The 26,990-nt window shown below is 42.5% G+C and overlaps 3 protein-coding genes across 4 annotated transcripts in view; all 3 read left to right on the forward strand.

Moving 5' to 3' along the window:
- Positions 1-445, forward strand: part of syt11a (synaptotagmin XIa) — a 26,523-nt gene extending 26,078 nt beyond the window's left edge. The window contains exon 4 of the mRNA XM_042075823.1: positions 1-445. This exon is cut by the window's left edge and continues 2,278 nt beyond it. The gene's annotated coding sequence lies outside the window, so the exon portion shown is untranslated.
- A 6,068-nt stretch (positions 446-6,513) lies between these two features.
- Positions 6,514-19,254, forward strand: rit1 (Ras-like without CAAX 1). Of its 2 annotated transcripts, none has more exons than XM_042075826.1 (6): positions 6,514-6,670; positions 9,602-9,691; positions 12,848-12,904; positions 14,306-14,379; positions 15,365-15,556; positions 16,363-19,254. In XM_042075826.1, exons 2-6 carry the CDS (start codon positions 9,610-9,612, stop codon positions 16,591-16,593), a joined length of 636 nt encoding a protein of 211 aa, XP_041931760.1. In that variant the 5' UTR covers positions 6,514-6,670; positions 9,602-9,609; the 3' UTR covers positions 16,594-19,254. The 2 variants fall into 2 exon arrangements, with proteins under 2 accessions (XP_041931760.1, XP_041931761.1); XM_042075827.1 differs by having other exon boundaries at positions 6,528-6,670; positions 9,574-9,691.
- Positions 19,255-19,419: 165 nt separating this feature from the next.
- On the forward strand, positions 19,420-26,990 carry pex11b (peroxisomal biogenesis factor 11 beta). The gene is made up of 4 exons (XM_042075824.1): positions 19,420-19,937; positions 20,317-20,432; positions 22,334-22,535; positions 23,305-26,990. Exons 1-4 carry the CDS (start codon positions 19,882-19,884, stop codon positions 23,762-23,764), a joined length of 834 nt encoding a protein of 277 aa, XP_041931758.1. The 5' UTR covers positions 19,420-19,881; the 3' UTR covers positions 23,765-26,990.

Here is a 26,990-nt window from a genome sequence, read left to right on the forward strand (position 1 = left end):
CAGCAAAGGCTGTTTTGTCAACATGAACAAGACCAGAAAACACACACTCATACACACACACAAACACACACTCAGTCAGTGCACACACACACACACACACACACACACACACACACACACACACACAGAGATAGCCGCTGACTCTGAATCAGATCCGACCCTGATCTGACCCATATCGCCACCAGATCAGAACCAGAAATGTTCTAGAGAGGAAAGCCGTCATAATAATTTATAGATCAGCTGGGACTGTGGGGGCGGGTTGCACCAATTAAAAAGAACAATAGAGGCGCATCGACCTCTCCCCTCTCATAAACAGAGGAGTCAGAATACCTGACAGAGGCAAAAGGCCCATTCACACCAAGAACGATAACTATAAACAAATATCGTTCTCGTTAATATGAATGACGACGTTCACACATAAACTATAACAATAACGACATGAAGAATGAACAATATTGTTGGGGATCACTTTCAGAGTGATTTTGAGAACGATAAAAAGCTAATTTTAAATTTTAGCTGTCACATTCATTAACACAAGGAGAGACTGTTTATCGTTGTTCAGTGTGAACGCTTTTATCGTTATGGTTATAGTTATCGTTATCGTTCTTGGTGTGAATAGGCCGAAAGACTGGAGAGAGCTTTGAGACTTAGGGTCTCGTGCGGCGGCTGCCATTTTATATAGATTCTGTTCTATTCGTACACAAAACTCACACACATTTTTTATTCCGGCTCATCCTGTCTCTCTTTCTTTGCTCTTGTTGGAGCCAGCTGTACATACTGTAACATAGGAAACTTAAAATCTCTTCTTACTTTCTTGTTTTTCTTACTGAATTTCAATATTCATACGCAATGGATTCTTGATGCCCCAACACCATCTATATATAAGTTAAGTAATTATTATACCCCTTCATAAACTCTGCTCCAACAAACATTAGTGTGAAGATGTCCGTGTTATCTTTTTAAAAACTTTTTTTTGCCAGGTAAATTGTGTGACCATGACCACACCCAGTAACTGAGACTCTGAGTGTAATAGAAACACCATGGAATAATTTATATCTAGCATCAATATTCAATGCCTTTTAGTGCTAAGACGGTATACAGTCAAAAAACGTCTAAAAGGGTCATGAACGTACCCAATCGATCAACAACCTTAAATAGTGCAATATCAAACGTACCAGGTGCACATTCTCCATATTATAAGTCAGTGTAGCATCAGAATGATTTTGAAGCCGTTGTTGTAAGGTAAATTAACTGCACTGTGTTGCTTTAATACAGGGGCACCAGAGGACCAGGAGCAGGCTTCTGTCTCAGAAAATAAAGTACAATTTTACCTTTAGGGATACAAAATGCTTGTCACTGTAGCAGTACCCCCAGGGCACACAATTGTACCCCTTAACCAGTAAATGTGTTTAGAGAAGGTACATAAATGGTTCAGAGACAGTGCATATCAATAAAGTATCTAACAATCTATCTATCTATCATATTACATGTAGTACCTCAGGGCTTAATTGTGCCCCCTGTAGGATATATTGGCAAAAGTTGTACCCTAGAGAACCTTAACAGTACCTTTTGTTTTTCTGAGGGTGTTAAGGGCCTGATTTTGCCTCCTTGCGGGGACAGAAGGGAGTCAGTGGTGGTGCCCACTGGGTCTGTCTGTTTTATACGGTCTCCTTGCTGAGGGCACACGGGCAGCAGCCTGAATGGGCCCCTGTAAAGTCTGCCATTGTCATCCAGCACATTTATTTGTCGAGTTCAGCTGCTTGCTTTACACAGACCTCCTGCTGCCTGTTCTGGGTGTGTGTGTGGAGGAGATCATTTTTATTCCCAGTTGAGCTCAAATATCAGCAACCTTTTGCCATAATTGTGGACTGTCCCTTTAAGAGCCTACCCGCTTGACCGCCAGTCTGCCCGCCCGTCATTCGGTCCGCAGCACAATTGAATTAAATGATCCTGATGGGCAGTGAACCATGGCTCAATCACATCAGGTCTTGCACCATATCCCCAACCAACCAAATGCACACACACACACACACACACACACACAGTAGAATGTGGTGCACAACAGTTGGTTGTGTGTGTGTGTTTTTGCGTTAGAAAGAAAGATGGAAGGGGGGGGGGGGGGGGGTGCAGTGTGTGTTTACATGTATGTGTGCGTAAGGTAGCATGAGTGTTTTTGTGATGATGAGTGTGTGTATGTGTGTGTTTTCCCAGTGATGTCACTGCTGCGGAAAGCCTGGGGGTAGAGCACTCATATGCTCGCACACACACACACACACACACACACACAGACTCACACAGGACAGAAGCCAAGAGATTGGCTGGCATAACAGCACCATGGACAGGCAAATACTGTTAAAGTGTGTGTGTGTGTGTGTGTGTGCAGGGGCTTTTTGAGGATAGTTCTCATGCAAAGAGGCAGATAAAGGCCAAATGTTTTCTTCTTTTCTTTTTTTTTTGTCCCTTTCCCCACATTCTCTTTTTCCATGACTAGCTTCAGTCTACAAACCTTTGTCATCTTTGTTCTCCCCTTGTCCCATGGCGTCTGTCTAACTTCTTTTCATGTCCTCTCTACAACACACACACACACAAATACACACACACATTTACGTGAAATAAGAGTGTGGTTGAAATTTACACACCAGTACACACCCAGAGATGCATTCACCCTCACACCCTCTCACTCTCTCTACTAACACACACACACACACACACACACACAGACACATTGACAGGAAGAGAGGATGTTGCCTCCAACAAGACCTGAAATGAGAGCAGAGCCCTAAACTCACAGGAAGCAAAAGGTCTTAGTTCAAAATATGCATGCACATATGCATCCACACCCATTTGGACATGCACACACACACACACACACACACACACAGACTCACAATCACAACACAACGCCTATGTGACCTTTCCTACTATGCAGACAAAGCCATGCAATGAAAGTTCAACTTCAGTCACAGCTGTGTTGAGTATATAAAACCTGCAGACTGAATTCTGCTATTTTCCGACACGCCTAGGCACCATAAAGTAACGGACCACAATAGGGACAATTTTTAAAGAACAATGGGGATAACTGGCCAAACTCGATTATGGACCTCTAACCCTTTGACCCTGCAAGTTCCACTATTCTGGCTGTCGCTTTGTCTAACACTCCAATTATTGTATTTCTTGAAAGAGTTTTTTAACGTTTACATTACATTACTATGTTTTTATCAGTACATACATTTTCCTGTTTCATTACAAGTTTAGCAACCCCCTGAAGAAGAATCCTTTTTTTTTATTTAGCCTAAAAACGTAACGTTCCTTCCTTGCTTCTCGGTCCCCTTCCGGGCCACCATAGCTGTGTCTGGGAGAACTTGGTTTTATATAAATACACTGTATATGAACATAACTCTGTGTAAATGATTGTTTGTTCTGATTTACTGCTGCACCGTATTGATGCCTGACCCCGGCCTGTCGTGACTTCTTGTAAACCCCTTGAATGGTTAAGGGTATTGTCCCTGTATGCAAATGTCTTCTTCTGATGTTTAATTTGTATTATTATTGTATTATTTTAATTATTATTATTATTATTTTAATATATTTGCTGTTTGAGGTCTGAATCACATTTTAATTTTCCTGGCTTTCACTTGTCCCCTCTCTCCCTGAGTTTTGCTGTTGTGTGTTGTACAGAGAAACTTATGGTACAAAGAAAACAGAAAAGAAAATTGCATCATTGTGATACCTGCTTGGCCCATTTTCCAAAATTCTGTGGTCATTGGTTTATTTGATGTGGGGTTGGGAAAGGGATAAACAATGGCTATTTGAGGACAAGTAATCTGGTATGTGTTTAAAAAAAGAAAAAAACCTGCATAATGCTAATAAGTCTATGCTAACAATAGTACACTGAGGCTGAAATGTATGTAAAATTTGTTAACACAATGGATGTGCAAATAAAAAAAAATGATACACTAGATCCATGTTTCACTCTCTTAATTTCATTAAGGACCCCTCAGTGAGTCAGTTCAGGTTACAACATGACCTCAAGTAGTCTGTGCCTCAGACACAGCCATTGGTTTGCTTTTTCAGCAGCCTCCAAGAACTGTTCTACAGCTTCTTTCAGTGACCAAAAAACAAAATCTAGCAGAAGTGTTGTGGCCGACATTGCTATAAAGCCTCTATAGCACCTATCTCCATTGGTCTTGTGTGTTCTCTTACCTCTGATATTAGCTCTGCATACTTTCACTTCTCTTGTTCTCAAGCAAACCTGCCAGATGATTATGTCTCCAGGTGTAGCAACCTTGGGTCAGGCTAGTTTTACTACTTGAATAAGTTGATGATAGAGAACAAGACACATTTTGTGGAATGATATGTTCATATGAAATTTCAATTGTAGTCCATGTGGACTTTCATGTCCGGCTATTTTCAAGTGAGCTTGGGAATTTGCCGTTTTTGTCACTTGAAAGCTGTATCCTTTCACATGGGTCAAGTAATTTGGGACACTTTTTGGTAGATCACAAAAAAAACCCTTAAAGCAACACCAAAGAACTTTCCCTCTTTCGCACGCACGCTATTTGTTTATCCAGCACCGGCTTTGCAAATAACGATGTCCACAGACAAGGTAGAATATTTTGCATAACTTATAAAAGTACGATGTATTGCGACATCAGATGCAAGTCAAATTTGTAGTTTCTTATGTCTCATTCCATCGAACTACAGATCCGCTACCCGATATGGCAAACTTACATAGTGTGGTTATAGCCGATAGAGGGCCGCAAAGCGAATGCAGAATTGCCGTTCACCCTGTTACGAGTTGATGAACCACTGAAACGATTTTTAAAACATTATTTTAAGGTACAAAAAACTCTTTGGTGTTGCTTTAAAATTTGGAGGAGTACCACAAGTGATACCTTTTAACTTCATACGAGTCTCTGCTATATTTCTATAAAGAAAATATGTTGCAAGTGAAATATTTTTGAAGCTCCAATTATCAGTCCTTGCTAAACATACGGCCCTCACAGTGTGATTTTAGCCTATTGAGAATGGCTACCCTGAATAGCCTACAGGCACAGCAATTATATCTATTAAGGTAAATAGGCTACCAATAAATTATAGACTCCCTCTATAGCCTATCTACACAGTGTGTGTGTGTGTGTGTCTGTGTGTGTGTGTGTAGCCTATGTGGGTATAAGTATAAGTATATATACTCTTTTGATCCCGTGAGGGAAATTTGGTGTCTGCTTTTATCCCAATCCGTGAATTAGTGAAACACACACAGCACACAGTGTACACACAGTGAGGTGAAGCACACACTAATCCCGGCGCAGTGAGCTGCCTGCATCAACAGCGGCGCTCGGGGAGCAGTGAGGGGTTAGGTGCCTTGCTCAAGGGCACTTCAGCCGTGCCTACTGGTCAGAACCGGCAACCCTCCGGTTACAGTTCCGAAGTGCTAACCAGTAGGCCACGGCTGCCCCATGTGGGTGTTTCTTCTGTGGCAAATTTTATTATCTCCAAACACACATTTAAAATTGTTGATACACTCATTAATATGTCTTGAAACAAAGTATGATACTGGGCACAATTGCATGACATGGAATATTGTTGTGGAAATGACCTCACTTTGTGGTGGAAATGACTGTGATGCCATGCCCTGATACTTTTGCCATGCCCAGATACTTTTGTACAATGTATCCAAAATACACACAATATGCTTTTTTTCACTTATTTTGCATATTTTGACAAAGTTACAGCTGTTGTGGAAATGACGTCGAATAAAAATACTTTATTCTCCAGTGATGGTTACAATTATTTTTCTTCAGTTTCCGATTACCATATGTCTCTGATATTTGGCATCAACCTTCCCCTTTACTAACACTATGTTTTCCCTTGGTAAACAAATAAACATTTTTAGGTAAAAAGCATTACTGGAAATAGTTTGTGTGGTGGAATATATTATTTGCATTAGAAATTGAAATGGTATGTGTTTATTTAAATCTTTCTTGCAACAAACATGGTACAAAATCATCTAGGTTTAATTTGTTTTTAGTGTATTTTAACAGTCTGGGTTGTGTATTTTTTCTGGGTTGTGTATTTTAGTGTATTTTACAAGTCTGGGTTGGGGACAAGCTCAAAACAGCCAAATCCACTGATAAAAGCCCCTAAGAGCAGTAAATCAGAATATATAGGCATGATTAATTTTTTATAGGATGCTGGTGATCTGGCCTTTGCAAATTGACATGATTGAAACAAAAATATTATATTTTTCCACAAAAACAACCACAAGGACAAAAGTGCCTGGAGTTGGAGAAACGCCCATGTATTACAATATATGATTATATTTATTACCATATTTTAACAATGTAGTAGGCTAAGGTATGCAATGAGGTTGGCTACTTTTGGTAGCCATCACCATATGCTACAGTGGCTGACAAAACAGACCAATAGAAATGTCAAGGTGACCGACTATGCCCTTGCCTGGGTCAAGGGCTGCCATCATACAGTACTCCAGCTTCCTGAATCGGCTGAGACCGTAAATCTGCGGGCAGTAGGACCCTACAGGCTAGTGACACTCGCACCAGTGTTTACAGTGAAAGATAAGTGTGGCAAGAATAATCAAACATCAAACGATTTATGCCCGTCGCATCTGTATTTGGAAAATGATGAAGTCGACAGTTCTGTGACACAAGTAAGTTTATCGGTTCTTTTTAAATATATTAATGTTGGAAATTGCTTTAGCATGTATGAGAGCACTGTTTTAGCTGTATTAAAGTTTTTAATGATTAGCTTTGAAGTTAGCAAGCTAACTTAGGCTATTCATTCTAGTAGAAAACGACTTGAGGTTGCATTGTTAGTTACATAAACAATTATTTTGACATGAAGCTGCACTCACAACTCGTACCCATAATGTTTCGAATGAGCATTTTACAGACTTGTAAATGAAAGCTCTGTTTTGTTAAATTCGTTACAAGTCTCAACTACTATTTCCTACAAGTGTTTTTCGATACACTGAAGTTAAAATGTTTCTCCGTAACGATGCATAGCTGATACAGCGGCTCTCTCACTTCATTAACGTTAGATGCACAAGTGTTGCAATTTGCAGAAAAAAATGAGTCTTTAAGTTCCCTGACCACACTTTGGATGTAACTTCTTAAGTCGTGTTTTTGAAGCATTTACACAATGCCTCATAAGATAAAACACACAGTAGGCTAAAGTTAGTGAAGTTAGGCTACACCAGGGTCACAATCACCTTGTATTGACCCTGGGCAGAAATTAATCGTTCAGTTATTCGCCTTGTATATTGCAACTACATGACAATAGACTAGCTCATTACAATTTGGAATATGTATTTGCTATGGGCATAACTTAGTTTAGTTACATGGAATTTACACGTCGTGTTATAATGGCCTTTGTAATAAGGACCAATGTTCAGGTTGGGATTTTAATTGCTAACGATGTGATACATTCCCCATTTGCACTTGAAACTGCATAGGCCCAGCCAAACCACAAGTCCGGGGCCTCTCCTAAAACCGTGGCTCCAAAGAATGCAGAGTCCTAAACGGGAAGTGAAGAACGTTTCACTCCGTAGAACTCTCGGACTATGGTTCTCACGCCTTTTTCGAATTGACAGAACCTTAGAAAATAGTGAAACTTTTTTTTTTCTCAGGGAACGATGCAAGGTTCTTCTGATGAAAATACTGATATCGTGCCTGATACTTTAAATGCCACCCAGACAGATCTAAAATAGCTTATAGTTCACTATCTCTGGGCCCAGGAATATTCAGGAATTGCAACATATGCATAGACATAGTCACTGTGCAGTGGTCATACATTCCCGTATTCCCTGGTCGTCGTTCAGCACGCTATTTTTGTCTTGCATATAGAGTCTTGTTAACATGTGCTTAAGATCTGCACATAATAGAGCTTTTGTACAGTTAAGCACAAAACTTAATTGTGCCATTAACAAATAAGAAAGTCGTCCTTTGACTTAGGACTGAAGCAGAAGGACCCGTTTTGACTGCAGTAGCCTACAAAAAAAAAGTCACTAAAATTGAATTATACGAATAGTTTGTGTTTGGACTACATTTCTAACACTTTTTAAACAGCATGTAATCTTGACATGATTATGGTAATGAATTTCAATTGAAATACCCCCAGTCATGGTAGCAATTGTCTCTTTCATATTGTTTGAATGTATTAGATTTTAATGTGATAGTCCTAGTTAAATAAGGTTTGTCAATACATCATAATTCATTTTACATCCTTTCAAACAATTTGCACTGTGTGGACATTCTAGAACTGGAGGTGGAAGTGAATTTACTGACTCACACTGTTTCTCAGCAATACTTATAGACCTAATCTTTCACCCATTTAGTGTAATAACACTCTGCGAGAGACGTCAATCTTGGGTAAATGTAATCTATTTAAAGGCATTACGCTAGGGCAGAGCCCTACAAACAGCAAATAACTGTACTTTGTTAAGTCATAGTAAGGGTCTACTCTGTGTTCCATGTTTGGTGTTGCACTCTGTGTTCCATATCGGATTCCTGTCATACAGCTGAGACTGGAGCCGGTGTTGGCCCAGAACCCATGCGGGTGTGGCCCGGATCCAGAATAAGCTATTAACCGAGACTGGCAGTTGGCACCAATCATTGCCTCTTGTGTTCAGTAAGCCACTATTATTGAGTTACACTCTTGGAACAGTGTGTGGGGCATCAATTTATGGAACAATAGGCTACATGTCACATGGAACAAGTCTTTCTTTTCTCCCTTCATTGGGTGTGCGGAAAAGCGGTTCTGGAAAAGTGTTTGATGCTGACATATTTGATGCACACTAAAAAATCCGGTTTTGATTATGTATCAGTACTAAGCCTTTCTATGGAACCAGAACCAAGCAGAACCAGAAACCAGTCGAGCCGGATCTACATGCATTTTATTCTTTAGATTTGGCTCTGATGTTTCGGTTGAACACCCTATGTTTTATGTCGTGGGATATGTTAGTCACCTGAGAGACTCACAATGGACCTTTTTCACAGCAGCCATGGTTGAAATGAAATATATGGCAAGGCCAGGGACTGAACAGAGACTTCATTAACGTAATAAGTATCACTTGTGCTTTTCCCTACTGTTTCATGTCAAAATGGTTGCTGCTGTGAAAAAGGTCTGTAGTGGAATGGCAGGGATACATTGGGGAAAGTTTTTTTCTTTCTTTCTTTCTTTCTTTTTTTCTTTTGGCCAGCTGTTGACAAACTACATGGCCTTTGTGTGGAGCAAGCCAGAGGAGCATCACACTGTCACATGAACAGTGTGCCACAGATGAGTCACATTTCCGTTTGTCTGCAAATCAAACAGACAATTTTAGAACTCTTAGCCTGGGCTGTGTCACAAGCTGAGAATAGAATTAGAGTGTCGCCACTGACGATACTGATGTGTTTGCACAGTATTCCTTTGCATAATTCCTTTGCATTTTTTTCTGTTTGTCTATGTGCGTGGGTCCTGCTTGTTTGTGTGTGTGTGTTTGTGTGTGTGCATTTGTGCCTGTGTGTGTGTGTGTGTGTGTACGTGTTTGTGCCTGTATGTGTGTGTGTGTGTGTGTGTGTGTGTGTGTGTGTTTTCCCAGTCATTTGAATGGAGTCCTCACGGAGTCCCGGGGGTCTCTCCCGCGAGTACAAGCTGGTGATGCTGGGAGAGGGAGGAGTCGGAAAGAGTGGTAAGCGTCCTTTTGTCACACACACACACACACACACACACACACACACACACACACACACACACACACTCACCTAAACCCATACACATACAAGGCACTATAACCACACACTCATGGGAAGAGTAACACAAAAATGCATACATATTCACAAACACACACACACACACACACACACACACACCTAAACCCATACACATACACACACGCACGGCACTATAACCACACACTCATGGGAAGAGTAACACAAAAATGCGTACATATTCATTCATCACTCTGTCTCGATTGGCGTACTTCCGTGAGAACACTTTCATTCTGTGTGCTTACTGGCGGAGTGCGTACATTTTAAGAGTAGTGTTTTCTCATATCGAACACCAACCACGTGCACTTAAAGTGTAATTTCGGCAAAAATTCACCCCGGATGTTTTTCTGCATTAAAACACATCAAATAAGCAGTGGAGGCAGTATTTTTTGTTGATCAACCACTACAGAGCTTGGCCCGGTATATGCTATAACCCCACATCGCAAATAGTGGATTACACTTTAATGGAAATGACATTCACAACATTTAAATATAACTTTATTGATGTCCTACATTTGATAGTGACATGGTTGTACTGTGTCAAAACAACTACGATTACCACGAGATTAAAAATACTACATCCCTTCCACATTTTTAAAACTGTATTTTTCAAAACTCTACACACAAAACCCAGAATTGCTCACACAAAATGCATAATGCCTCAAATCTCCAGTAAAATGACTCTCAACATTCCAAAGGTAAAGATTTAGCAGTTAAAAATGTAGCAGTTAAAAATGTAATTTGGTTAATTCTGATTGATGGCTGGAAAACAGTGCTGATCTGAACATGATCTGTGTTAAGGCTAACACCCACTGGTGACGACTTTCGCGTCTATGGATTCGCTCAAGAGACAGAACAACCCTCTAAACAATTTTCTAAACTTTGGCGTCGACGTGCATCAGATGCCGCCAATGGGCTTTGCTCCATTAACAATAATGGAGTTCTAAACTTTGTCGTCGTTTCAAGACGACCTGACTTGGGGGACTGGACTTGAGGCTGAGTTTTTGTGATTGAAGTGCTTATTTTGAATATTAATCAATAGTGACCTCTTTTCAATATTAATCAATAGTGGAAACTGGCCATGAATGCATTTGTGGGTGTCTTGCTTTGGACATTTGGAAATCTCTACAGAATTCAGCTAGCAGGGTTTCTACAGGGTGTTTGTTCCATCTAGTACAGTCTAACTGAGTAGACCCCATATTTCACTTTCATAAATGCAGTTGGTTGGAGGATGTCAAATATGGACCAGATTTTAATTGGAAATGTCTTATTTGTTTATGTTTATTCCAGAACATTCTCTTCAGGCTTTTCCTTTTAGTGCATTGACTTTGAGACCAAGTTTCCTGAGGCATTTTTAACATTTTAAACAAAGGTAATAAGCCCAATTTCACAAAATGGGGCCACTGTGTAAATCAACTTCCTGTGGAAAAGCACAGTCCCATAGACGGTAAAAGGAAAGTCTACAGAAAAGACAAAAACAGGAAGACGTTTTACCCTGCCAATTAAGGTGTCATTAATATCAACGAGGCTGGACACATAGACACTGTGAAATTGGTCCATTCTCTTGGACAGCGTTGCCTTGAGTGAAACGTTGTGTGGTTCCTGCAACTGCAACCCTGTCTCGACCCATGCCCTTGAGTGAAGTATTTAGTTCTTTTGTTGCCAGTTTTGACTTCTCACTTGTTTCCCAAATATATTGATTGGATGATGTCATTCATTTTACCCCCTACACCACTTTGGAGGATTTTGAATTGATCTGTAGTGCAGTAATTGGGTATTGGTAAGAAGCCAATTTGACTTGACATTAGTGTTCAAAAAGAAAGGCCTGTAAACAGGGATTGAGGTTACTGCTCACACAGATACCTCTTTAATTAGTAGACATCAAGGAAGCAGCCATCTTGAAGAACTAGATTCAATAATTTGAGAAGGGCCCTTTGTAGTATGGGTGGACTGGAATTGTAAATTCATCCGTGGAGATGCCATTACCAAGGGGATTTTGGTTAAATTTAACGGCATCTACTGGGTACACACATTTTTAAATGCTGTTTATGTAAATTTGTGATGTGGTCCAACATCAGTAGCATAGGTTCTAACTATCCCTCAACTATAATGAGTTAGTTTGGAGAGAGTTTTGTTGTTGCTCTCTCTCTATCTCACTCTCTCTCTGTCTGTCCAACTGTTTGATTTCCCTAAATACTTTTTTTTATCTCCATCTCTCTATTTGATCAGGGACAGCTTACACTGACCAGATTAATTCATCTTAATTCATCTTAAATGATTAATTCATTCATCTTTCTCTCTGTCCCTTGATCACTTTGTAATGTACACACACACACACACACACACACACACACACACACACACACACACACACACACCCACACCCACACGCCTGCGCTATAAGGGTGTTGACTCTCTGCTGCATTAGGCATGGGTGTGGTCAAAGGTCTGTTGCCGAGAAAACACGGGAGCTTGGCAGCCCATGCTGGATACTGTTGCCACGGAAACCAAGGGAGTTCACCTGGTGTAGATATATATATATATATATATATATGAAGAGACTGCTGAGGGAAAGGAGGGAGAGAAGAGACAGACAGGCTCTTCTGAACCTGAGTAACCCCACTGTCACCATGGAAACGAGATGTGCCATACATTCTCACAGCAAGAGGGATGTGTGTGTGTGTGTCTGTGTGTGTGTGTGTGTGTGTGTGTGTGCAGCAGTACGAAGAGCTGCCTGAACAGGGATTAAAGAGACAGAGAGAGGGAGGGAGTGAGAGAGGGAGGAGAGGAAAGCAGACTTTCATCTTCTGAGCTGCACCAGATTATGTAATAAAGTTTCTTTATCTCCCTTTTCTTCACTGTCTCTCCCTTTCTCTCTTTCATTCTATACCCTTTCTCTCCCTCTCTCGCTCTCTCCTTCTCTCTCTATACCTCTCTCTGTTTCTCTTTCCTTCTCTCCCTCTCTCTCCTTTCTCCCCCTCTCTACACCCCTCTCTGTTTCTCTTTCTTTCTCTCCCTCTCTCTCCTTTTCTCCCCCTCTCTACACCCCCTCCCCCTCTCTCTCCCTCTTTCCTCAGCTATCATCATGCAGTTCATCAGCCACAGGTTTCCAGAGGATCACGACCCCACCATAGGTGAGAGCTCTCTAAGTCCTCCGCTCATCACAGCCCTGCAGCAGCCTACACAGTACAACGAACCTCACGCTGGCCACTTTCCCCCCTGTGGATAAAATACGAATATATCTCATGTATATGTAATAACATGTATTTTAATGGACATATTGTGTAAGATATAGCATCACTTGTGTTGCAGTACTATAATTAAGTCATCCTTAATTTGTACCTCAGGGGTGCGTTTCCCAAAAGCATAGTTGCTATCTAAGTTAGCAACTTTGTTGGTTGCAATGCAATTTCCCACTGCCAACCAACTACTGTAAGTTGCTAACAGGTTAGCAACTACGCTTTTGGGAAACGCATCCAGGTTAGTTGCTAACTGCATTTCACTGACTTGATGCCGGTACTCTGATATGTCGATGAATTAACTGATCTAATGTTATATTAAGCATAAAGAGTGTCTCTGTCGGGTCACAAAGTTGGCTTGGTTGAGGTGGTATTTAGCAGATGCTTTTATCCAAAGCAAACGCTGGCCAACTGATTGTCAAGCGGTGACGTTACCGTGGTGACGTTACCACGGTGACGTTGCCACTGTTCCACCACGCCTGCAAATCAAACAGACAAAGTGGTCAACTTCCTATAACTTGTGGCTTTGTCCAGCACCAACCCAGACAACCTTACCCACCAAAAGAGCAATGCATACCAGTATAATTAATATGCCAGACCACAATGCATATGAGATGCATGTATTAAATAACAAGACTGTTATTAGAAGTCTATGTATAATACTTTATGACAATTGAATGACAACATTAGTCTCATTATGTAATATAGTCACACCTCAGACACTGATGGATGTATTGGAAAGTGTCTGTGAGTGCTACCTTTTACTAAGTAGTGTGCCTGATATTCTCAGTGTGTGTAGGAAATCTGTCTGGCAAATCTGTTGTTTTTTTATTATTCAGGCAAGCTTTTTTATTTGTCCTTCCTCATTGTAGACGCTTAGCTCAATTTGTTGGTTAACCCAGCAGTTACGTAACACACACACAGACACACACACACACACACACACACACACACACACACACACACACACACACACACACACACACACACACACACACACATTTGGCAAGGACATGCAGCCATTATTTCCATGTTGTAGCGTGAAGCCTGATGTGTTAGTTAGAGGAGATTGCTCTATGTGTGTGGATGCAGTTTGCAATCACTACAGAGTCAAAGATTACTAGCAAGTCAAATGCACAGATACAAGTGGTAGCCGTACACTAAAACAGATTACACGTTTAACAATCAGTGTGTATGTATCTGTGTGCGTCTGTAATGTGTTTGTTTGTCTGTGTGTATGTGTGTTTGTTTGTCTGTGTGTACGTGTGTTTGTTTGTCTGTGTTTGGTGTTCTCAGAGGATGCATACAAAACTCAGATACGCATCGATGATGAGCCTGCCAACCTGGACATCTTAGATACAGCTGGACAGGTACATCTCTCTCTCTCTCTTTATTTCTACCTCTCGTTTTATCTCTCTCTCGACCTCTCACTCTCTCTTTCTTCTCTCTTCCTCTCTATACCTTTCACTCTTTCTTTCCCTATCTATCTCTTTCCACTTCTCCCTCTCCCACTGTAACTGACTCTCTCTCTCATTTTCCTGTTGTCATCACAACCACTCAATTTATCTTTCTCTTATTTAACTCCATGTTCATGCGCTATTCCTTGTCTTTTGTACACCACATCTAGCCTAGAAATCTAGACGCGCCCCTAGCGGCCGCAAATTACATTTGCTGCCAGGGCTAGTCTAGCAACTCTCCGTTGGCTTGTGAGCTCCAGAAATTGAAACTTAATCAGGCCAATGAAATCGTGTATAGAGTCGTTAGGTGGGCTTAACATAATGATTGATGGCAGAGTTGCAACGGTTTGGCTTGAATTCCCTGCTACTTGAAAACAAATAAGATGGATGTTGCTGCTGGCGAACAGTGTGACACGAGTTAAGCTTTTATTAAGTAGGCAAACGTTTGAACTAGCCAACTAGCTCCGCTGGTGGGAAACGCATGGGACTCATAGCGCTGCCGCTGTCCTATTGCGTGCAGAGGGAATTTGAAAGACAACTGATTATCCCGCCCCTCGGACTGAGCACTGCGAACGATGAGTGTCCAGACCCTACATTTTAATGTGGTCCGGCTCGTCAGGCTACACCACATCACTTTAACTGTATGAAATATCAGCCCTCCTACTCATTTTGTATTAAACATGTTTCTCTTAATGAAATTAGGACAGATTGTCTCATTACACCCCCCCCCCACATATTTTGGTTCTATTTTGAGTTGCTTCTGTAGTCACTCACTGTCCTTAACCACTGTTTAAGTTAATGTGTCTTTGTGTCTATGTATGTGTCTATGTCTATGTATGTGTTCTATGTGTGTTCTCCACTGACGTGCGATTGTTCTGTGCGGTTCTGTTCGCTGCAGGCCGAGTTCACGGCGATGCGGGACCAGTACATGCGTGCAGGCGAGGGCTTCATCATCTCCTACTCCATCACCGACCGGCGCAGCTTCCAGGAGGCGCGCCACTTCAAGCAGCTCATATACCGCGTGCGCCGCACCGTTGACACGCCTGTCGTGCTCGTCGGCAACAAGTCCGACCTGGCACACCTCCGACAGGTGTGTGTGTGTGTGTGTGTTTGTGTCTGTGATGGCCCACTTGTATGCAGTCTCTTGGCGGTTTGTTGATGCAACACTTAGTCATTCACACACAGGTTCACGTCAGTCAGTCACACAGATGCACATAAAAGCCCCTCTGACACTCACACTCACACTCACACTCTAACTTCTCTGTGAAAACGTAGACAGTCAGTGTTAAAAAACCCAGTATGTCTCAACCACAATGAAACTGATTCTATTTAGATACATGTAGTTTTGTTGCAACTGATTTAACTTAGATAGTAGATTTCAATCCGATGATGCAATGCAGCCAGCCTCCCACACTACCAACAAAACACATTAAAATATACAAAATAATTAAACATTTAACAATGTTTTTTTTTTAAATGCATATGGCAGGTCAAGTACACTTCTTTACTGCCATGCATATGATGTTGGGTAAATGGATGAAAAATACAGTCTGGACAGTCAGTTTTGAGAACTGGGATTGATTTTGGACTATGGAAGTTCCTGAGTGTGCATTTCAATTTACTATAGTCTTATCCTCTCTTACAAGTTCCTTTATCTTCTCTTGTTTTATATATATATTTATTTATTTTATATTTACAGTATTTACCGTTTTAGTCCCTTTTAAAGCACTGTGGATTGCCTCTGTGAATTAAATGTGCAATGCAATTTATTGATTAGAATGTATTCATTATTAATTGTTTATTTATAATATTTAAATTATTAAATTATGATGTATTATTATTAAAGTATTCAATAATAATTTGCTTTTCCTTGCATTTCCTCCTCCAATTCCGCAGGTGTCGATAGAGGAGGGCCGTGAGCTGGCGCGAGAGTTCCAGTGCCCGTTCTTCGAGACGTCGGCGGCTTTCCGCTACTACATCGACGACGTGTTCCTGGCGCTGGTGCGTCAGATCCGCCAGCGCGAGGCGGAGGTCGTGCGGGACGGCGAGCGGAAGACACGCCGCAGCCACTCCTTCTGGAGCCGTCTCAAGTCGCCCTTCCACAAGAAACAGCAGTCAGAGCACTGACTGACCCACCCACCCCCGCACGGCCTGATGGGATACCGTTGCCCTCCACACGGGGATGGCTTTACCGTCAGTGTCCCCCAGGATCTCCATAGAAATGCTTCCTTTGAGAGGAGGCCCGTGACTGTTACCTAATGTAGTATAGAAGTCCTTGTGATAACACACTCCCAATCATTTCATTCTTGATTAGCTGTCAGCCTGTTCGACAGGTGTTAATATAATGTGGCAGATACGTGCCACAGTAGCTATAGGCTGACGACATACTGATTTGATAGTTAGTGATGATTTCATTGAATTGAAATGGGTGTCATTTCTTTGTGAATTTCTTGACTAAGTCCTTTTGTTAGAAGCTGGTGGGACGAGACGATGGGAGATAATGCTGTAACCTCACATCTAACGGGGATGTGTAAGTGCTGACTCTGAAGGAATACACAGAAGGACAGACAGAGATAGAGAAACAATTTCTTTAATGATGAAGGAAGAAAATAAATATGGAAGGCAAGAGAAAGTAAAGAGTAAGTGAAAGAAAGAAAAAAAAGGATCTCGAAAGACTTGATTGAAGAATCGATCGGCTTGTGATGGCAAACCAGAGTTTGGTCGCGCCATGGTTGGGCCAACAGTTGGGCTACACCAGCCCGGCAACTGAAGCGTCACGTTAGCTGAGCGTAAAAAAGTTGTTTCAGAAGACTGGTCAATTTTTTTTCAAATGTACGCGCCGCTATCATGTCTGGTGTAGCCAGTTCCATAGATTACAGTGGAAGCTAAATCGCCCTATTCACCCGGCGGCCAGAACGAGGCTAAAGGGTACACTTGCCATTTCACCTCAGTCCAGCAGATGGTGGTGGTAATGCACTCTGTTTGCAAACTGCTAAAAAAACCTCACTGAAGAAGAACAGGCCAGTGAACCCATAGATAAATATAATAAAGGCTAGATGTCTCGTACAATGACAGGTAGTGACCTGAAGGTGTCATTGTTATAGCCTGGGGGCATTGTTCTGCCTTTAGTAGAAGAAGAGATATAAACAGCGGATGTATGTGGTAAAAGTTAAGTTTAATAAACCGAACACTGAGGAACTCACGTGTGTAAGTCGAGTCCAGATTATAGCTATGTTAATAATGTTTGTAAGAAACCAAACCGTTTGTAAATCCATCAAGATTTCAGCGAGATAAGAGTATTTGTGTTCATGCAGATCACTCACCTTACATCAGGTACCACAGATAGCTTGCCTGTGACAAGATGGCCGCCGGTGATGCCGTTAGAGACTCCGCCATAAGACATCTAGCCTTTATTATGTATATCTATGAGTGAACCCTTCTTCTTTTTTGGTGAACCTTTTTTTTTTGGCAGTTTGCAAATGGAGTGCATTACCACCACCATCTGCTGGACTGAGGTGTAATGGCAAGTGTACCCTTTAGCTTCGTTCTGGCCGCCGGGTGAACAAGGCGAATTGTTGCAGCATACGTCCGCGAATGGAACGCTTCAGTTACGTGCCTGGGGTAGCCTGCCTGTAGGACTCAAAGGCCACTGGGATACTGAGGGTGGACACGCTATTCACCTTTTAAATATGGAGTCCTTAATTACCTTGATTATTGTCAAATTCTGCCTTTTTTTGTCAAATTCAAGGATATAAACTTAAAAGTAAATGATTTAAAGGTGCCATGTGGAGGATTTTGGGGTAATCTATTATAATGGTATATATATACACATTATATACAGCTCTGGAAAAAATTAAGAGACCACTGCACATTTTTCTGATGTCATCCTACGGTTGCTGAGTGACTTTCGAATGAGTTGACGGTCATATTCAAATTTGCAGTGGTCTCTTAATTTTTTCCAGAGCTGTATATATATGTTTGTGTGTCTGTAATGATGGAGAATTACGAACCGTGTTTTCGTTAGCCCTTCATATCTATATAAGGAATGGGTTCTTTCCACAGGGTCTGCAATGTTATGCCACCATGTTTGTACAGAAAAGAATAGCCAAACCATAGCATTGGCTCAAGGGAGGGCCTTTCGCATTTTCACGGCACTTGATGGCCATTGAAGGCTATCCTATGCACTTGGATAGGGAGGGGTATTCAGTTGGTTGCAATCAGCACCCTCGCCACTAGATGCCGCTAAATCCTACGCAATGCACCTTTAAACAAGTCACAGACTTTGAAGGTGCAGCTCTAGGCAGATTAGGTCCAAGGTAATTCAGATGCAAATATAGAGGGATACATGCAAGAAGGAGAGAGTAGACTTCAGAGTCAACTACCATTGTGTACTCTTGCTTTCCGATCGGTGTAATTTAGGCTGGACCAGAGGGAGAACTTAACGGTGCACTCAGTGTTTTGTCAGTGTACGGGGTGATCACTTGAGGTCAACACTTGCTGGACAGTCCCAGTAATGTACTGTACCACTCCACAATGTTTGCGTGAATGTGATCCTGTAGTTTTTTTTTAATCTACTTTTATTCCTGTTAGTGTACCTGCTGAGCGCTTATGACAGATGTGTATGAAACAATCTGGTCGTACCATGTGACAATAGATGAAAGGTTATCTATATCCCGACTTTGATGTTAAATGTGTGATTTTTACTTTTTTTTTTATCATGATAGCGATTATATCCCTAATTTATTTTCATTTTAACACTCAAATAAAATGAATTCATGTTTTCCATAAGATTCATTGTGACTTTCTCCTTCATATTGTCATGTTGTATTACATTACAATGTAAAATATTGGCGCCATCGTGTGGTAAAAGTACAGACTTTGCGAGTGGTTTCCAACTTGGAGGAACTGAGATATTGCAAAATGCCCCCCAATTATGAGTGGTGAAATAGTGCAGTTGTTAGTTGATTCTAGATGTTGCAGTTTTTGTTTTGCGAATTGTGAAATGGCGTTATGTAATGGCTGGATAATACCAGAGCCCGTCGATTAGACATTCTCTGATAATACGCCAATAGTACCTACTTGTCGCAAACATGGTTGTGGCGTTCTGAATGTCCCTTCGCGTCTCCCGTTCACGAGGAAAGGTAGCCAAATGCTAACAGACTAGCCAGTGAGTGTCAAGTCAACAACAAACTAAGTAGCAAGCGTGGCAAAGCAGTCTTTCTTGCGTTTTAACACACAGAAAGACACTGGACACGTTTTGTCTGTTTTTTTAGCTGCTTACTGAGTAATGCAGACAGAATACACGGATTTGAGGTTAATACAAATTTAAGCAGGGCAGTAGTTTCATTCTAGCGTTACCAGGCCTGGCTGGATTCGCGCTTTTGCTTGCAAGACTGGACCAGTTAATCTCGAAGTATGGAGACTTGGGTCCGATTTAACTCACAGAGCCAAGCGAAAGAACGGCTGTGCAGGTAATGGACTTTTCTGTGCATATACATGGTCATATCAGCTCAGCTCATATTATAGACAAACTTTTTCTCTGACCGCAGTAACTTTAGTTAGCCAACGTTAGGTCAATTCTGATTGCTAACGTTAACTGCAGGTCACCCACTTGACTGACTGCCCGAGTAATGTTAGCCCATTTGTCCGACATAAACGTTTGGGATAGCAAGTTTAGCAACCGCTATTCTGTCATTTGCCTCCTGGTTCATATAACAGTCGCCTGGCACTTTGCGTCTTATTGAATGTCATGACAGGTAAGATTAATAGATGTAGGCGAATTGACTGCCTAGTACGACACGGTAATACTTGTGGATGGGCCTGATAATCACAGCACGGTGCTTCCTACAGGGCTGCCCAGTATGCATGCACGCTTCTCGGGTACACCTTGCAGAGGGGGGGTGTTGGCACAGACCTCTTGATGACTGTCAAACAACTGGAGTCCCACATGAGCCTGACCAGGAAGTGTAAGTAAACACATTTCTGAATGCAAGGCAAGACCTTCCATGTAAGTGCATAACGTTAGTGTTAACGTTACCAGTGTCATAGTTCATACAAGACTGGCAATTTGTTACTACACTCTTAAAAAGAATGTGTTGGAAACACAAACTTTGTTGTCCATAGGGATGTGTTAAAAACAACGCAAGTTGTGTTGTTTTCCACACATTCGTTTTAATAGTGTATGTCATCACAACCTTGACACACTTGGAACGCAGCCATAGAGACTACAGCATACCTGTCAACATTTAGCTTTCCAAAAACGGGAGATTTTTCGGGGGGGTGTCAGTGTTTATACCGGATCTGTGTTTTTTTATATTTAATACGTTTCATACACGTGTTTCAACACTGCATTTCGGTCGTTGCTTTTACCTTACCATTACTAGAGCCCGTCTACGGAGAGCCTGGCCACTCCGTATTAAGTCCCATTGTACCGAATTTTGGCCGCAGTTACACCAGATTTCCACTGGGGGCGATCGCCATGAATGCAGAATGAATGGGAGTCAATGGAGCTAGACGGCTAAATTGATCTCTTTCACCTGATTGTCGTTGACAAATCTCAGATTTGATTGTAGTTTGTATAACTTCAACATGGATTATAGGTCAAAAGTTGAATGAACGAGTACTTATGTCCTTTTGATTTCTTACAGTTTGGGTCGTTGTTGCCCATAACACGCTAGCATTGTGCTAATGAGTGACATCATTGACACGTTTGAAAGGCTTTTTAGAACAATTAAGTGACTTTAAAAAATATAATACTCCACCAAGTGTATTTCCTTTGCCTCCCCTTTCGAATACAATATTCAAATTACTTGAAAGAAAATTATATCCCGAGAAAAGTGGATTGTGAGGGGTACAGCTCCATAGACCTCCATGCATTCTGCACTCATGGACGAGCGCCATCATGTGGAACCACAGAAGGAACTGCAACCAGTTCAGAAACCGGAAGTTTTCCGAGAGTGGCAGTTCTCCCCTTATTAGAGATTCTCTGCCATTACCTTACGCATGCCAGTTATGTATCCACCTGCTGCCTGCCTGCAGCCTAGGCCTACTTCCAAAACTCCAAAGCTGCTTGCTGTCAGATTTGGTTCCGAGGGCACAAGTTCAGTGTATCAACAACACTCAATAACAGTTTATGTGAGGAGTTAATCAATTAACTCAGTTAATCAGTTATTCAGTTAAACAATTTCACAACAGTTAGTTTTGGAGTAGGCCATTCAATTAGCCCGCTTGCTTACGACGAGACTCAGGCTGCGCTGTCGGCACCCGCTTCCTTATTTCGGTTTTGGGTTGCCAGGTTTTAGCCTATGACAAAACGGTTGAAATTGAAATTAAGTGATTGTGTATGTGTAGGGTGTATTTCATACACAATCTGGCAACCTGAATGGATCAATGTTTTTAAAATGAAGTTTGATGGCCATGCAAATTACGGGAGTTTTCTGGGACAAATAACAAAACGGGAGGGTGCTGGGAGATGACCTTGAAATATGGGAGAAACCCGGGAAAAATGGGAGTGTTGACAGGTATGGACTACAGATTCATCAGTTATGGGCCTTCCTGAATAAAGTGTGTGTGTGTGTGTGTGTGTGTGTGTGTGTGTGTAAGCATACATTGTATCTGAATCTCTTCCAGACAGTATTAATGAACCTATTAATGAACCTATTTTGTGGAGAGATTATGCTAGAAGTTACTGTGGCTTGTTAAATAGCTGCCATAGCTGTGTGTGTGTGTGTGTGTGTGTGTGTGTGTCTGTGACCCTGTACTGTGTGTGTGTGTCTGTGTCTGTCTGTCTGTCTGTCTGACTGAAACATTGTGTTCAAGTTCAAGTGTGCTGGTGATCCTGAACTGTGTTTGTGTGTGTGTGTGTCAGTAATGCGATTGGGAAACTCGGCCGAGGCCTTGGAGGCAGCCAAGAGGGCAGTGCACCTGTCCGACAGCATCCTGCGGCTCTGCATCACTGTAGCCCACCTGAACCGGGCCATGTACTTTGCCTGTGATAATGTCCTCTGGGCTGGCAAGACTGGCCTGCTGCCCAAACTGGATCAGAACAAATGGAGCCAGAGGTCCTATAGGTAAGAGGGCGTGGGCTGAGCGGGGGGCGGGTGTGAGTAGGTGAGCGGGGGGGGGTGGGTGAGCAGGGGGTATAGATGAGCGGGGGGGGGGGGGGGGGGTGAGCAGGGGGTGTAGGTGAGTGGGGGGGGTTGGGTGAGCGGGGGGTGTAGGTGAGCGGGGGGTGAGCAGGGGGTGTAGGTGAGTGGGGGGTGTGTGGGTGAGTGGGGGGTGTAGGTGAGTGGTGTAGGTGAGTGGGGGGGGTGTGGGTGAGTGGGGGGTGTAGGTGAGTGGGGGGGGGTTGGGTGAGCGGGGGGTGTAGGTGAGTGGGTGGTGTAGGTGAGCAGGGGTGTAGGTGAGTGGGGGGTGTAGGTGAGTGGGGGTGTGGGAGAGTGGGGGGGGGTGTGGGTGAGTGGGGGGTGTGGGTGAGTGGGGGGTGTGGGGGGTGTGGGTGAGTGGGGGGGTGGGGGGGGCATCTTGTCCATGCAGATGTAATAACTGTCTGGTGATGTGAGTTGTCTTTGTTCAACGTATTTGGTTGGTAGTAATTTTTCTTTCTTTCTTTCCTCCCTTTCTTTCTCTCCTTCCTCTATTCCTACCCTTTACATTAATGCATTCTCTCTTTCTCACCCTTCTCTCTCCCTGTCCTTGACTGTTACCTCTTTTCGCCCCCAACCCCCTCCCTGTCTCTCTCTCTCTCTCTCTCTCTCTCTCTCTCTCTCTCTCTCTCTGTCTCTGTCTCTGTCTCTGTCTCTCTCTCTTTCTTTCTCTAATATCCCTCTCGATTTGTAGGTATTACCTGTTTGCCCTCATTCTGAACCTGACTCGTGACGCGTACGAGATCGCCCTGCTGATGGAGCGTGAGTCTCGTAGTTGCAGTTCGGCCAAGGCCTCCCTCTCCAGCACGCCCGTCGCGCTCACCCCTGAGAACGGCGACCTCCCCGCCACGCCGTCCTCCGCCTCCGGTTCCGCTTCGGCCTCCCCACAGCCGCCGCTGTTGCTCCCGGTGGTCCCGTCCCTCCCAGCGCTCTCCCAGCGTCTGCGGCGACAGCTCCGCCTGCTGGCCGCCGTCCTGCGTAGCAACCCGCCGCTCCTGCTGGACCTGCTGAAGAACACGTGCGACGTCTTCATCCCGCTGGACCGCCTGGGCATCTACACGACGGGCAACGGCTTCGTGGGCGCCTGCGGCCTGGCGTCCTCCATCCTCTCCATCCTCACCATTCTCCACCCCTGGCTCAAGCTCAAGCCCTGATCGCCGCACGTGGGCCAGACCCAGGCCAGAGCCACGGAGCAGCTCCCAGAGCTTTGGGTAAACCTGGGCGGGGGAGGAGGAAGAGAAAGAAAGTTGAATGGAAGTGCAGAAGTGTCAGGGAGGAGTTTTGGAGAATTTTTTTTAAATTTGTTTTATTTTTTTTAATTAATTTTTTTTTTTTTTTTGGGGGGGGGGGGGGCAACATACAGTAGGTCTAATTGAAAGTTTGTGTGTGCGAGTGTGAGAGTGTGTGTGTGTGTGTGTGTTTCCCCCCCTTCACATCGCTCTCCCCTTGCAGCTTGGCTCACTGTCACACTGCTAGACTCCACACAAACCCTGAAAACTCTTAACTTCCCGCTTCTACTTAGCATGTCTAAAACGCTCCTCTTCATGCAGCAAAACCATCCCGCGCCAACCCCACGCTCTGACCACACCTCCCCTCGAATGCCCGTAGGTGTGTGGTGGATGCATTTATTCCCAACGGGAAGAAGGTGGCCAGTGTGATTGAGTGAGTTGACTTGACTGTAGCTGCACTTACTCAGACGCTACTCAAAGATCTCGGGCTTTGCAAAATTGAACTTCTCAGTCCTGCTAGTCTAACAACTAGACTTGTGTGCACATGACAATGATCCAACTGATCCATTTAAACGGTTAACTTTAATTGTTTGTTTGTTTGTTTGTTTGTTTGTTGGGGTGGGCACTATGAGCCATACTATGTACTGTGTCACGTAGCCATTGCTCCCAGTTGTATAGCTTAGTTCTTAAAGGAACACAGCAATGTTTGCCCTCCACCCCAGAGATATATAAGAGGATACATACCCTTCTCTTTTCTGCGTGTGCAATAACCCAGTCTGACACTGTTAGCTTAGCATAATTCACTTTAAGTGGGTTGTTCCAGTTAGCCAATAGTTAGCTTATAGCTAAAAAGGAGTTATAGGCTAACTGGAACAACCCACTTCCAGTGAATTATGGTAAGGTAGGCTAATGATAAAACTGGGTTATTGCACAGACAGAGAAAAGAAGGATATGTATCCTGGGGTAGATAGCAAATAAGCAAATTTTTCAAAAAGTTGGCATGTTCCTTTAATGAATGTATCAGGGAGTTTGAGATGGGACCCCAGAAATTCCGTCTGTAGCTGCAACCACTTGTTTTAAGGATGAGTGTAAGATTGTTTGTTGAATTATACGATAGACTGATCCGAATGATCTTTAGATTTTTGATTTTAGATCTCTGGACCTGTTTGTTGGATTACCTTTATACATAGTGAAATGATGTCAATATTTTAGATGGCGCTGTTTACATATATGAATGAAGTTCTTGTTTATGGCTTATGATATCATTTGGATTGTTTTACGCATTAGGTTTTCTCTGATTTGCAGAAAATATTTTTGCATGTTAGCACCGAAACGAATGGCTTTCTCTGCATTTGGAAGAAATATTGCATTTGAAATATTGCTAATTCTACTGATCAAAAATAAACAACAAAAAAAAGTGATCAAGTATGAATGATTGCTCAACATAATACTTTATGGTTCAGCTCTTTGGTTACATTTATTTGTTTGTTCCACCCAGTGGGAACGTATCTGTTTGTTTTCTCATGGTACTGGTTCTGAACAGCTCTGCAGCAGACCCCCCCCCCCCCCTTTCAGGAGAAGATTACAGCTCATCCTGACTGCATGCAAGCATCTGACTGTGGCTTAGCATTAAGTGCTAACACTGAATCTGTGCTTTTCTATTGTCATATTTCAATAATTTGCCATTCAAATTAGCAACACGGACCACGAGTGACAGAAAGAAAATAGAAACGCAGCGCCTGACAAAATTTCTGCTCAAAACGTTGTGCTGCATTGCACAAATAGAAAACAATGTAATCAAACTGATTTAGCTAATGTTCGCTTGCATTGCCGACACGGTGTAACACTTACTCGGGGGTATTCCAAGAACGCAGATTAGTGACAAGCCTGGATTAGTAAACTCGGAGTAAGTGGTAATCCTCCAATAGAGGGGTCCCCTGACTTCATCCCCTGCAAAACAAAATCATAGAGCTCCTCTATTAGGATAAATACTGCTTTCTCTGAGTTATTGTAATTTTCCCTGAGGTTTATACATTGGTTTTGCAAAAATGTTTCAGCTATGAGGTTAATACACATGGTGGGCTATACATGGGAATGCATTTATTTTCTTCATTCTTCTTTATGATTAAAGCAAAATCTGATCCCAATTCATTGGGGTATTAGCCACTGCATTTAATACATGGGTGCGGTTAATACATTTGTTTTTTTAATTAGCATAAAACACTGTCCTGCGGTTTATAGACAATGCGGCTAATACACAGGAAATGACTGTAACCAGGCTTGATTCTAATCTACATTCTTGAAATAGGAAAGCTTTGCTTAGGTCAACTCCTGAACAGTAGGTGGGTTTACATGGACAGTTTTTTTGTCATTCCGATTAAACTATTCCGTTTGAAGAACTCGTGCCATCTGTTTACATGGGGTACGTTCTATTCCGATCAGGTGCTCTCAAGGGCTTTAGAATCTTTGATCGGAATAGCCGTTGTTACCTACTTTTTCTTGAGAAAATACAGCAGGCAATCCAATTGACCGTATACTGTTCAATCGGAATAGCAACGCAATATACCACCTCTTTCAATTCTACTCAGATCAGGCATTTTTATTCCGATTAAGGTGTTTATATGAGAATTTCTATTCCGATTGAGCCGCTATTCCGTTTCTAATCAGATTAAGTGTCCATGTAAACGTAACTAGTCCTTTCCTGCCAAGATTTTCCTGGCACAGGATAGTAAAAACAGTGCTGTACTTCTACCATCCTAACCTAGAGAAAGTCTTGGGTATCTTTATTGGATAGTGGTGAACATGCTTTTGGGGGATGGCGAAGGGAACTTTTCAGTGCCCTCCAACTGACTCCAAGGTCATCTCCAGGCACATTGTCCCCAAAAGCACTGCTGTATGGAGAGACTGACCGCCTCGAGCATGGTACAGGTCTCTTATGTGTCGATGTGGTTATAGCATAGTAAGGCTTCTGATGGAGTTTGGAGAAGAGTTTTGTCCTCTGTAGAGAGAGAGAGAGAGAGAGAGAGAGATCTCTTTAGCCTTTTCAGCTCTCTTTACTGTTCAGTAATCAAAACTGATTCCACTGACCTGATCGGCTAACATGAGTATGGTTGTGTTTTTTTACATAAAATAAAAAAAATGGGAAAACGTA

The sequence above is a fragment of the Alosa sapidissima genome, chromosome 21 (assembly GCF_018492685.1).
Source record: "Alosa sapidissima isolate fAloSap1 chromosome 21, fAloSap1.pri, whole genome shotgun sequence".
Lineage (NCBI taxonomy): Eukaryota > Metazoa > Chordata > Actinopteri > Clupeiformes > Clupeidae > Alosa > Alosa sapidissima.